This window comes from Crocodylus siamensis, chromosome 2 (genome assembly GCF_052110815.1).
Source record: "Crocodylus siamensis isolate JL-2025a chromosome 2, ASM5211081v1, whole genome shotgun sequence".
In the NCBI taxonomy this organism is placed as follows: domain Eukaryota; kingdom Metazoa; phylum Chordata; order Crocodylia; family Crocodylidae; genus Crocodylus; species Crocodylus siamensis.
Window position 1 is genome coordinate 146,245,691 of NC_143396.1, and position 12,559 is coordinate 146,258,249.

The 12,559-nt window shown below is 45.7% G+C and overlaps 1 protein-coding gene across 9 annotated transcripts in view; it reads right to left on the reverse strand.

Annotated features, from left to right (window-relative positions):
- The window catches only part of FAM13A (family with sequence similarity 13 member A), a 267,752-nt gene that overhangs the window by 55,061 nt on the left and 200,132 nt on the right, over nucleotides 1-12,559 (reverse strand). For 8 of the 9 annotated variants that reach the window (XM_090037061.1, XM_090037060.1, XM_090037059.1 and 5 more), the window contains one exon: nucleotides 5,965-6,006. The exons of the other annotated variant lie outside the window; for it this stretch is intronic. In XM_090037061.1, coding sequence (XP_089893187.1) covers nucleotides 5,965-6,006 — 42 coding nt within the window. The remainder of the gene's footprint in view (nucleotides 1-5,964; nucleotides 6,007-12,559) is intronic. 9 annotated transcript variants of the gene reach the window in all.

A 12,559-nucleotide genomic window follows, 5' to 3' on the forward strand; every position in this document is an offset into this window, starting at 1 on the left:
GGGGTACGAGTGCATTGGGGGTAGCATAACAGTGCATGCTGCTGCCCCATTCCATGACCTGCACTATTTCCCAATCCCCTGAACCACACCACTATCCCATCTCCTGATTCATGCTGCTGATCTCAGGCAGCTGTGTGAATCAGGGGATTTGGCGGGCAGGCTCAGCAAGTGGCAGGGGAGATAGCGGAAAGGCAGCAGGGGTGCTCTCATAGGGGGGGCAGTGGCAAGAGAGCAAGGTGCAGGGAATCGGGCTGCCTGCCTTCCCCTGCACTTAGGGACAAATTTCAAGATTACCTCCAATAATCAGTGGGGTATTTGATATATGGAAAACAATAACAGTTTAAAACTTGTTCATGTACATAATCCAATTGTTGAAGGTCATCTTAAATTCAAAGCTGTCTTGGATTCAGGTAAATAAGGTACATATTAGCCAAGCAGCCACCCATCTCAAGAGTTAACAGCAACTATTCATTCACAGTATTTCCTTTTTTCACATTTTGGAGAATATCCATTGAGGAATTGCTTTAAAAACCAATTTTAAACAGGATTTCTAAAACATACTCCAACAAAGAGCACTGCTATGGAATCTGTTTCCTCCAAAAGCTCATTTTACAAGTTGGACAAAACTGCGTATACTTAGAATTGACTTTGCTAGCTGTTGCTTGATTACCTGAAACTGGATTACCTAAGGCAGCTGGCATTTGCATTTTAGTTATATGAAGTAAGCAGGCTGAAGGACGCCCACTTATATAAAAATCTCAGTTCTAACACTCATGTGGCTTTCATTACAAGAAATTTTGGAACACAAATACACGTTATGCACAACTGTCTAGAACAAACAGTACATAGGATTTCCTCTCCCTTTATTGTTACAATACTAATGTTGCAAGGTACTCAAGACACCAAAGCCCAGCAAATAAACAAAGTGTCTTAGGAACAAGACTATAAGGGATTCATGAAATCCAGCACTTACTATCACAGGAAACATTTCATGCAATTCCTTTCACAAACTATCTTGAAGTGATTAGATCCTTCCCCTCTTCTACTCCTACTGGAAGGCTCTTCCAGGACCTCATTCCTCTTCAAAGAAAGTTCTCATCTCCAGCTTAAAATTTATTTACTACCAGTTTATATACACTTTTTGTCATGTAAACCTTATCATTTGACAAAGCCTTTTTTTGTCCCCCTTCATAGAGTTTTGTCTTCTGAAATACATCAGTGGGGTATAATCATCCTTCCTCTCAGTCTTCTTTTTGCTAGGCTAAACAAGCATTCTGATGGTACAAAATAGTCTTTCTATGCCTCACCACCCTAGTAAAGTCCTCTGCACCTGTTCCTCTTTGAATTCACCTTTCTTGAACAGAGGTGATCAGAACTGCAGAAAAACTCTCACCAGAGCCTTGTACCTCCCCATGTCTATCGTACCACACAACCTAGCATGTAGGAGGGTTGGAGTGTTGCTGTAGCTGTGAAGGTCCAAACAATATGAAAGAAGCATGGGTATTTTGGGTAATATCTTTTATGGGAGCAGCTGTATAAAAAAAAGAGAGCTTAGACAAGCTTTCAGGCACAAACGCCCATCTTCCCCAGACATGAAGAATTAAAGATATTTGCTTTGTTACTGATTCTTGCCTTTTAAAAACAAACAAACAAACAAACAAACAAACTTAAGGAAAAGAAAATTGCTTCTAGCCTGTCATGAAATGTAAAATGCAGAATGAAGTTACTAAATATAAAAAAGAAAAATTATGACATTTGCAAAATGGATAAATGAATAGACAGAACGTTCCTCTAGCTGGCAATAGCTACATGTTACACAGTGCTTGGAATACAAACAGCTCTTGCACATATCCACCCAATATATTACATAACTGTCTGCATTAAATTACTGTACATACTGTACAAACCCAGCAACCGCTACACTGTCTTGGCACCCCGCAACCCTATGTATTTACATTAATGACTCACTCATTAAATGATGGGCTTAAGATTCCAAACTATGTAATCTTGGTTGGCACCCAATCAGGACAAATAAAATGGACTATCAGACTTAAGGACTGATTCAAAGGGTTTCCCTCCCTTCCCTTCTGTGGTGCTGGATTGATCAGAACACACATCATACCCTGCTCGGGGCAGCAGTAAAAAAAAAGTCACAAAGGAGAAAAAAAAAAAAAAAAAATCTGCCACCCACCACACTGCAAGCAGCAGAACACCAGCCGTTGCCCAGCCTGTGCTGGGTCTCCTGCCAAATTAACTCCACTTGGCAGCCAACCTCAAAACTACACATTTTTGATGTGTGATAAATAGCAACAAGAGTTACAAGCCATTACATATATTTATCAGTAATTGCTTCTAAGTGATGTTACAAAAAAAGCAGGGGAGGCCTGAAGGCTTATGTTTCAAGGTATACTGCTCCCTCTTTGATCTGCTCAGTCATTTCTTGCAAACAGCTGACTTGTTCTCACTTACCCTCTTCTGATTTATGAAGTCCAGTTCCCATACAAATTGCTCCTCCCTTGGAAAGGCTCTCATGTATGCCCATTCCTATCAATGCCAAACCCACATTTAAGAGACTCTTTGGATCTTCAAATGATCCTAGAAGATAATCATTTCCTATTCCTCAAACTGTATACTAGGACCGTGCAAAGCTTCAGTAGCCAATTCAATTTGGAGGAGGTTCAGCCCGATGCAGGGACCAAAATTCTGAATTCAAATCGAATCTGGAGACCAAGCTCTGAATAGATTCGAAGCATCCAACTCGATTTGGAAAAGCTTCAGCTGCTTCAGATATTTGGCCATAGATTAAACAGGCAGCTGACAAGCCTGTTGGGATTTGGGACAAGCTGCCCAACCAGGGTGGGGCAGGGCATGGGATGCAGGCGCAGCAGCACTGGGAGTGGGAGCTATGCCCTGCTGCCACCCAGAGCCAACCACACCTGCATTGTGCCCCTCCCCACGCACCAGCTTGGCAAGCAGCAGCAGGGCAGAGCCTTTGCAGCTCCCCTCACTGGGCCAGAGGCAGGGAAAAGCCACCATGGCTGCCCTGCCCAGCCCCAGCCCGGCACTTTAAAAACAAAAAGCCCCTCAGTCACCGGCTCTGGCACCAGTGGGGTTTGCGGCCCCTGGGCACTTGTGGCAGACCACCCCCATGCAGTGTGGGGCAGTTGGAATCACCCACCCACCCAACCTCCCGCCTTGCACTCGTACAGCAGGTGCCCCATGGAATGGGTGTAGAATGGCTCAGCAGGGCACTGCACGCTGTCTAGGAACTGGGGAAGCTCCACCTGTCAGCTGGAGCTCAGCACCACTCAGCCCCAGTGGCCCCAGCTCCCAGGCAGCACAGTGCCCTGAAGAGCTGCACTTCACTTGTGCCATGGGGTAGCTGCCACCTGGATGCCAGGCACGGGGGATCCCTGCTGACCTCCACTGCCCTGCACTGCACGGTGGGGTTCTGCCACAAGTGCCCAAAAGGCCCCAATTGCCACTGCTGCATTTGGCAAGTGCAGGCTTTTTAAGTGCCGGGCAGAGGATAGGACTGGGCAGGGCAGCCATGAGGACTTCTGTAGCTCCCCACACCCGAGGAGAAGCAGGCACAGCCGGAAGAGCTGTGGGAGAACCTACAGCAGGGGCAGGCAATTATTTTAGGCAGATGGCTGCTTACCCAGTTTTGGCAAGCTGTTGAGGGCCGCATGGGTAGCCCCGCCCTTGACGGGTGCCCTGCCCCCGGTCACTACCTTGGGACCAATGTCCCAGGGCCAGTGCCAGGAGGACCCAGAGTGGGTGCAGGCTGGCAGGGGTCTGTGGAGCCAGGCTGGGCTGCACCACTAGGGAGAGGGGGAAGCTGACCCAGCTCCATAGAGCTCCTGTTGGCCAGGGCCCTGTACTCCTGCCACCCTGCTCTGGGCCCCACCAGAACTGGCCCTGGGACACAGGCGTGGGTCCCACACTCCTGCTGGCTCCCATGCCCACCTCACTCCCAGTGTCCCCCTCAGCCCCGCAGTACAGGTGGGGGGCAGCACACAGCCCCGACCCCATGCTCACCAGCAGGGAACGAGCTGGTGCTGAGTGCAGGGGAAAAGCAACCCCTCCCCAGCCCTGTGGTCAGCGCTCCCTGCTGCAGACACTCGCAGCCCGCAAAGAGCTGTCCTGAGCAGGCACAGACAGCCCCACGCGGGTTGAGAGGTGCTGCAGTGCAGGGCGCCAGCCACAGGGTGGGGCCGTTTTTCTCCACTGCACTTGGTACCAGCTTGTAATCTGCCCTCGCTGCCAGCCTGGGCCCCACGCCAGCTCCAGGCTCACCCGTTGGGGCTGTGCTACAGCAGCAGCAGCTGCTTAGCGTGGAGGAAAGTGACCCCCTTGCTTGCCATGCCAGGCAGTGTTTGCTGCTGCTGCCCGCCCAGAGCTCATGCACCCGACAGGCAGCAGTGGTGGCAGCTGCAATGCAGCGTACTGTGGCGCGAGCTCCAGGCGGACAGCAGCAGCAAACACTGCCTAGCACAGCAAGCGGGAGGGCCACAGCTGCTGCCGCCGTCCCGATGGGCAAGCCCAGAGCCGGTGCGGGGCCCAGGCTGGCAGTAGGGGCAAATTACAAGCTGGTGCTAAGTGTGGGGAAAAATGATGCCACCCCCCACCCCGTGGCCAGCACCCTGCACTGCAGCACCTCACAGCCTGCGTGGGGCTGTCTGTGCCTGCTTGGACAGTCCTGCGCGGGCTGCGAGTGGCTGCAGCAGGGAACGCGGGCCACAGGGCGGGGGAGGGGCTGCTTTTCCCCGCACTCAGCACCAGTTTGTTCCCTGCCCATGGTCTTCCCCTGCCCTTCCCCCTTCCCCGAGTTTCCTGTGCTGGTGCAGATAAGGAGCCACATGGTCCCAGGTCAGAAGCCCCTGGTGGGTCCTGCTGTTGCAGAAGCCTGCTGGGACTTCCCTTGGGTCCTACTGTCCGTGGTTCCTGTCATCTCTGACTGGAACCAAGGACAGATAAGTATTTTCTAAATTTTTTAGGGACTCTGCCGGCCAGATAGAATGGCCTAGCGGGCCGCATTTGTCCACCCCTGGGCTAGATCGAGGCTCCCACAGTGAGGGACAGTGCTGCAGAGGCAGGAACAAGCTGAGTGGGGCCCCAGCAGGGTGGGACTTACCTGCTGGGGAGGCATGCCCTCAAATAATTTTTTCTCCCTCTGTCTTGATATGTGCCCCCCCAAGACTTACCTGCTTGTGGGGCGGGATGGCAGCAGCACACAGCAGATCTTGGGTTGCTTTTAAATCCCAAAGGTGATCTCCTCCTTAAAAAAGTTGGAGACCACTGATCTAAACCAACAGTGCTCAACCTCATGCCCCATGGACCACATGAGTGGCGTAGGAGTGGTCCACAGCCTAGATCCCACACACATGGTCAGCCTGTGGGTACAATCTAACACACTGTCATGCATGCCCCCACATGCTGGATACAGCCATGGAACAACTGTATGCTGGCGCTATCTGGCGTAGGGCTGTCATCCAGACTGCAGGGCTTCCTATAGGTGCAGAAATTAGGTGGCAGGGAAACATTTAACATTGCTACTGGCCTCCAACAACCAAATGCATAGACTTGTCAGGAATCCCTTGGGCTAGATGACATGGCTCTGTGGATCAGACGTGGTCTGGAGGCTGAGCACTACTTATATAAACCACGGAATGAACTGATCAAAATATGAAAAAGTTCATTATCTAGTCTAAAGTTTGCAAGCCTAGCATTAAAACTGAACCCTGCATCCACCCACAAACATATATGTTAATTATTTTAAATCTCAGCAGACTATCCCATGCCATTCAATGACCTGTGATCACGACAGTAAACAATAATCCTGAAGTTAATAACAGCCTGGTCAGACATTTTTGACATGGTGCCCAACATTTTGTTATAACATTAAGTCAATCCTACACAGAGAAACAAAATAAACAAAGAGAGAGACATCTGAATAAATACCTTAAATAGAAGGGTGACATAGGCCGTTCATCTTCTTGGGAGCTAAAAATAAAGCACATTTTTAAAAAGTATTATATAGTTCTGTTCTTTATTTGAAAGTTAATTCTTAACAAAATATTTGCTCTTTAAAAACAGCAATAAAAATGAATCAACCCACCTATCACATAAGCTAGGTATATACAAGTATTCTGTTCTGTTGTTGTACAGCAATTTATAAAAGGGCATTTTAAAACTACATTAAAAAAATAAATCAAGAAATCTCAAGTAATGTGCCAGAATTCATTGACTCAGAACAGATGTGCTGCTGAACTGCTGGGAGTCACTACAATTCTGCAGCAGTTTGTAGACTATTTCTATGGCAACAATAAAGTAAATTCACTGAGAGTAACCAGAGCCTTTCACTTCCTGCAGTCCAAGAATTAAGTAACCTGTCAGTAAAAATAAACAGAAATGCTGCTCGTGAGGAAGGATTTTTTACATTTTGCATTTGAAGATGCCACATTAGTAACCATGTGTGTACTGAGATGAAAATATGACTGCTACATTATTCTAGTTTTATACTAGTTTTACCCCACTGAAATCAAACCGAGTTGTACAGATATAAAACTGGGAGTGACAAAGATGAATGTGGCCTTTATAAACTAAATCTGTTTTAAATAAAAGTCAGGGGGGAGAAATCCATTCTTCCTTGATGTGGCTATACTAGGTCCTTGATTCCATATTATTGGCCTAATTCAGCTTAGATGAGACTCCAGTGACTGTACTGCCATATTGGACTTGAGTGCAGCCACAATCTGAATCATCTAAGAGTCCATTCTCTGAACCGTTATTTTGGTCTTGATCCAATTACCCTGCAAGTAACTCCACTTGGGTGTTGCAATGTCCAAAAATTAGATATGTCTAATGATTCTAGGAGTGCAAGTGGCAGCTTCTGGAGCTCTGTTAATCCAGAACACTTTTTGGAGAGCTGGGGACATTGAATTTAGGGGCATTTGCATTTTGTTTGCTTCACACCTTAAACTGAATGTATCACATATTAGGGCTGACCCATGATATATCACTATGCTTCGTTAAGTGTCAGGATAAAGCATGGAGCCATCTCAAGGTCTAGAGCATAACTGCCCCTCCACCCTATCAATGGGACTGAGCTGGGGAGACCCAGGGTCTCTGCCCAATTCTGCTGAATAAGAGTGGAGAACCTCACGGACACTGGACAGAGAGTACTGGCCTAAAGTCTCCCCCCTATTCCCAAAAAAGATGTGATGCTATCAAATCACAAGAAGGAAATTTAGAATTTTACAAAGCAGGTCTTCCAGGAAAAAAAAAAAAAAAAAAATCAAGAGGGAAGGAAACTGATATTAGGTGGGGAAAGCCAAAAGGTGAGTTAAGTTTTGTACAGACTTCAGAGAATGTGACTTTTGAGAGCACTGAGCTGTGACTTTTAACCCACTGAGGACAGCATTCATGTTTACAGACTTCCCCTGAAGCAGGTTTGAGCCAGCGCTGAACACTCCTGAAAACGCAATGCATCACTGGTTTTGACCTCAGTTGCTTTTATGAGCTGACAAATGACTCTCAATGCATCTGCAAGCACAGGATAAGAGTGAAAGGATGCCACTGTGAATTTTGTTGATATGCAGCCAAATAGAGGTCTCAGACGTAGCACAGCAACTCTCACTGGAGTCCAAAGGAAACCATCAGAGATGACTTGGCCCAGAGCCAGCCAAAGGCATCTTTCTTATGTGAAATCTGCCTTTGGCTATATGAACTGACTCAAGTGAGGGATATTATAGCCCTACAAAAATTACTACCAAATTAATCCACAAGTCAAAAAGACAGACACTGAAATAAAGCAGACATATAAGAAACACTGCAAACATTTCAACACTACTGTCTTCATCCCCCTGCCCCTGTTTGAGAACAAGTCATACACATGTCTGGATGCCATCTTGGTCACTAGATTGCAGAAAGTATCCATGATGGAATGACAGCTTGATTCCCTGGGTAAGTAACTATTTTCAGGTTCAATGGTGTCCCAGAATTCACGGCCAATGAAAAATACCCTGGGAGGGAAAGGAAACTATAGCTGAAGTCAGTGAGGTCTGCCAAAGCTCAGGACTCCCATGTAATGCAGTAGCTACAGTGACTTTGCAGTTTCCCAGTTCTCAAAGCAGTCCAACAAACACCTCAAGTTGTTGAAATGTTATGGCTCACTTCCATGGTTCTGTGTTCAGCTGCTTGGGCAGCTTTATTATATGGACTTTCATATGTGAGCAAGGCTCTGGGAAAGGGCAAGAAGGCTGCAAGTGCCATGGTCTGTCCACCCCTCCCCTCTGTCCTCTTACTGCTGCACTAGCTGACATAGCTGGTCCAAAAAAAGGAAACAAGTGTACAGAGTCAGGCTCCCCTGGACTAGCTATGTGGGCAAGTCCCTCCCTGGATTTCTATGGAAAGTAGCTTCTGCTTGCACAGAACTCAAAAGTAGTAAGAAAACCCCATGTCAGTGCCAAATATTATCATTTTGTAGAAGACATGCTGCAGCATATTTAGATAACCATTGCTAAAAGAGAGTGAATTACCACCACCACAGTAGTTGGGACCTTTCAACTTGTATGCATAAGTGTGCTTCTCTGCCCCTTAGAAGTTGAGAGATTCTTTATATTCAGGGGTTTTAAACCAGGGGTTTGTGTACCCCAGGGGGTATGAGGCAACCACTTCTGGTTTTGCTGGCGCTTGACTGGCCACTGCCCCCGCCCCCCCAACTTGCTGACTAGCCACTGGGGGCACTCTGACCTAAAAAGGTTGAAAACCTGTACTTTATACTACTATAAGAGAAGTTGCGTAAGACTCATCAGGCCACCGGCAGAGCTTTTATCATATACATGCATTTTGAGTCATTACATAACAGTCTGACTTACAAACTGAAATGCCAGGATAGTCCCAATGGTATACAGAGAACATACAAAATAAGGCAGAACAAGCCACAGCACCATCAGAAATTCTACAATCTGATGACAGGAATGACAACATCAAATGCTGCTGAATGCAACACAGGCAGACTTCACTTTTTCAGCAAGCCATGGACTTCCTCTTTCCTTATCTTAGGACTATCCATTAATTCCCAGGTCATAAAAAACCTGAATGACACAGAAAAGGTCAAAATAAGTCTATATTTACACAAGTATGTATTTGCCCCCAGATGTTTTTGCAAAGCAAGCCAGAGGAAAGCCTGGTTAGAGACAAAACTGCAGCCATATAGCTTTAGAGCTACAATATTTCATAGGCTAACTTATTTCAGATGCACCCCAATTTTTATCCCAACATTCTCTACCATTTTACATATGCAGCTTCACTAGTAAGTAGCAGCCTCTGGGTTGAAGGGTGGCAAGCTAATCATCACATAGCCCAGTTGCTGGAAAAAGGGAGGTTCTGAACAATAATGCTGGGATCATACTTTAAACCTTGATAAAAAAGTGCTATAGGACCTTGGATGCCCAGGCAGAGCAGGTTACATCCATTTTTAAGGTACTTCCAGAAAGCATTCTTCCCCCCAAAAAATATGGCAATCTATTCATTTACTCTATATCAGAAGTTGGAGAAGGGTCTAAGCCAGGGGTTGGCAACCTATGGCCCATAGGCCAAATCTGGGCTGCAAAGAGGTTTGATCCTGCCTGTGAAACTGACCTGGCTCTGGAGAATTAGAGGTACACAGCTGTGCCATGCTACCCACTTTCTCTGTAGCCCCTCCTGCAGCTTTCTCTTGCCTGTGCTTACCCTTGGTCCAGAATTAGCCCCTCTCCATTGCCACTGGGGATGGAAATCAGCATCAAGGGTAAGGGCAGGGTCAGAAACAGACACCTATGGCAGCAAAAACAGGCCGAGCTCTGATCTAAGCCATGACCAGAATTGAATCATGAGTTACTTGTACCTTAAGCACTTCCCCAAATGGACATCAGACCACTAAGCCGCCCCTTGTAATCATTTATGGAGTATAAATCTTGATTGTATTTAAAGTTTTAATAAAAAAAAATATTTCTCAGCTTGATGCTACAAAGTAACATCTACCTATGTTTACAGTATGCACCCAAACAGGAAATACTGATTGTTGACAGAATTAGGAACAGCACAGCATGCAAGAGATTTTGAAACATTTTCTGTAATGCTGTGAAAAATTAGAAGAGCTATATTTTAAAATAGCAAGCCAAAAAAAAATAAGTTGAGATGCACACTACAAAGGGTCTTTTTCTAATTGTGACGTCATCAAAGTAGGATAGAAATCGAATTTAAATTTTTTTACATCAGCCCCTGATCCTGTGTTGACACTAGGGGTTGGAGTGTTGTTGTAGCCCTGATGGTCCAGGAAACACACAGCAAGCAAAGAGGTGTTTGTTTTGGGGGGGATTTTTTTTTTTTTTGATCAATTGAGAAGTTGGAAGAGATGTTAGATAAGCTTTCCGGAAAGGACAAAGTTTATACAATCTCTCTCCCAACTGTTCAGGTGGTTCAATAAAAGATACTACCCCACTCCAACAAACCCCAACAGCAGCAACACACACATTTTGCTGTTGACAGAAGGGGCAAGTCCCCATGAATGCATATGTGCAGGGGCACGCATTTCCTGCAGGACATATAGCAGCAGCACATATTTGTGCCACCGCTATTTGTACAGGGGCATGCCCAGGGACAAGTGCTCCAGTGTGCAAAGGAACCCAGGTGGGGTATGGTAGATTGGGGCCAGTATCTGTGCTGGCTCCAACAGCCTTAGCTGGATCCTGGAGGCCTCCTGGGGCAGCAGGTACCTGGGGCAGTGGTGCCGAGACTACAGTTCAAAGCCTGGTGGCATCACTGCTATGTGAACCACCTTGCTTTTGAGGTGCTGCAACCCGCATGTGCATGCTTGTGGGGACATGCCCCAAAAAAATATTTTCCAAAAACGAGAGCAAAATACAGCCACTGCCAAGTGAAGCGAACCACTTTGCATCACAGTAGAGAGTGGCTCTACACAGCAAGAACTGCTTCACACCTTTAAAAATACTATCTTAAAGAAAATGGTTGAAGTCTTTAAGAAGCCTTAAATAAGTTTACTGGGAGAACACCAGTGCTGTGCAACTCCTTTTGGGGTAAGCAGACATATGACCTTTTCAGAAAGAAAGTAATACTTAACACTTGGCACTGTAAATGCAAGGCAGCTGTTTGCAGAGGGACAAGAGGAGAGAGAAATTCTGAACTTTGCTTCCTATACATTCTAAATTTCTTTGGTGCTCAGCAGAGCATTTATTCATTAGAGCTGCCCATCACATATGCTAATCCTGCCGTTAGCTAGGTGACATGCATAGCAAGGAAAAAAAAAGACACAGGGGTTTGGTTGTATGTTATGGATTTTTCCATTTCCACCTTCCAGTTTGGCTTTATACTGTATTTACAGACAAAAGGATGTGAATTTGAGGAGAACAGGAGTTCTTTTACAGTTATCAGTTATCTTTTACATTGCTGTTCAATGCCGTGGTTGAGCTAGTGACTGGGGAAAAACAGACTCCCTAGTTGTTACACAGAGCTGCACAAAATTAGGACGTGGAATAGAAAATGCATGGAACTTACAGCCTATCCAAGCCATGCCCTTGCTGCTAAAGATAGACTATTTTTAGTCTTGATCATTCATCTTTAATCATCCTGACTGCTAAAGTAATAATATTATTGAGGCATTCATGTTCCTATTGAGCTAATAAAAAATATATATTATTTGTCAGACTAGGAAATGGCAAATAACATTCCTTCTAGTACAACACACATGGGACTTTTTAAAGGATTTTTAAAGACAGATCTTTCTTACAAAATTTACACAAGCCATCCATACTGAATGTTGTGGTGTCTATAAGGTATGAAACAATCACTGATAATGATTTCAGAATGCAAACAAGCAAAAACAAAATCCTTTTCAATATAATTTAGACAGAAGTTAAGGTCCAGGAAGGGAAGAGAACAAACAAAACCTTCCTGAAATGTACTGTTTATGTATTCAAGGACTCTGAAACCAAGAGGAGGTTCTTTATTTTGAGACTTGGTGTATACATACAGTCTCTCTCTTTCTCTATTGTTTTATGAAGATGGCATATCTGAAAAAACTTTTGAATACTTCATAAAATGAAGAGGTGGAGGTGTTATTCACAATACCTTACTAAACTGTGTCATTGCTTTTCTCATGCCTGTGTAAGGATGGACTCTATTGAATCCCCAAAGTTGTTCCCATCATCATATGGAGAGTTCTCTAGGTCTTGTTGTTTCCCCAGCTGAAAGCCAGACATTCACAGGCATATGCGTCTCTGAATAGCTATCTTAAAAGCTATCTTAAAAGCCCTTCTGCCATAGGAAAACTGCAGATAGCTGAGTAATGTGTAGGGCTTCCCCTCCCCCATCAATTCCTCATTCTGGACCTTGGAAGGCCTTTCCAGGGCTTGAACAGGTACTTGGTTGTCTGGATTGGTAGTTCTGATACACAAAACATTCACTGCCAGCTGAAATGTTGTCTTGGGGCCCAGGACCAGAACACGTGGCCACAGGGCCTGGTGGGGGAGGGGGGCATGTGCCCCCCAGATCT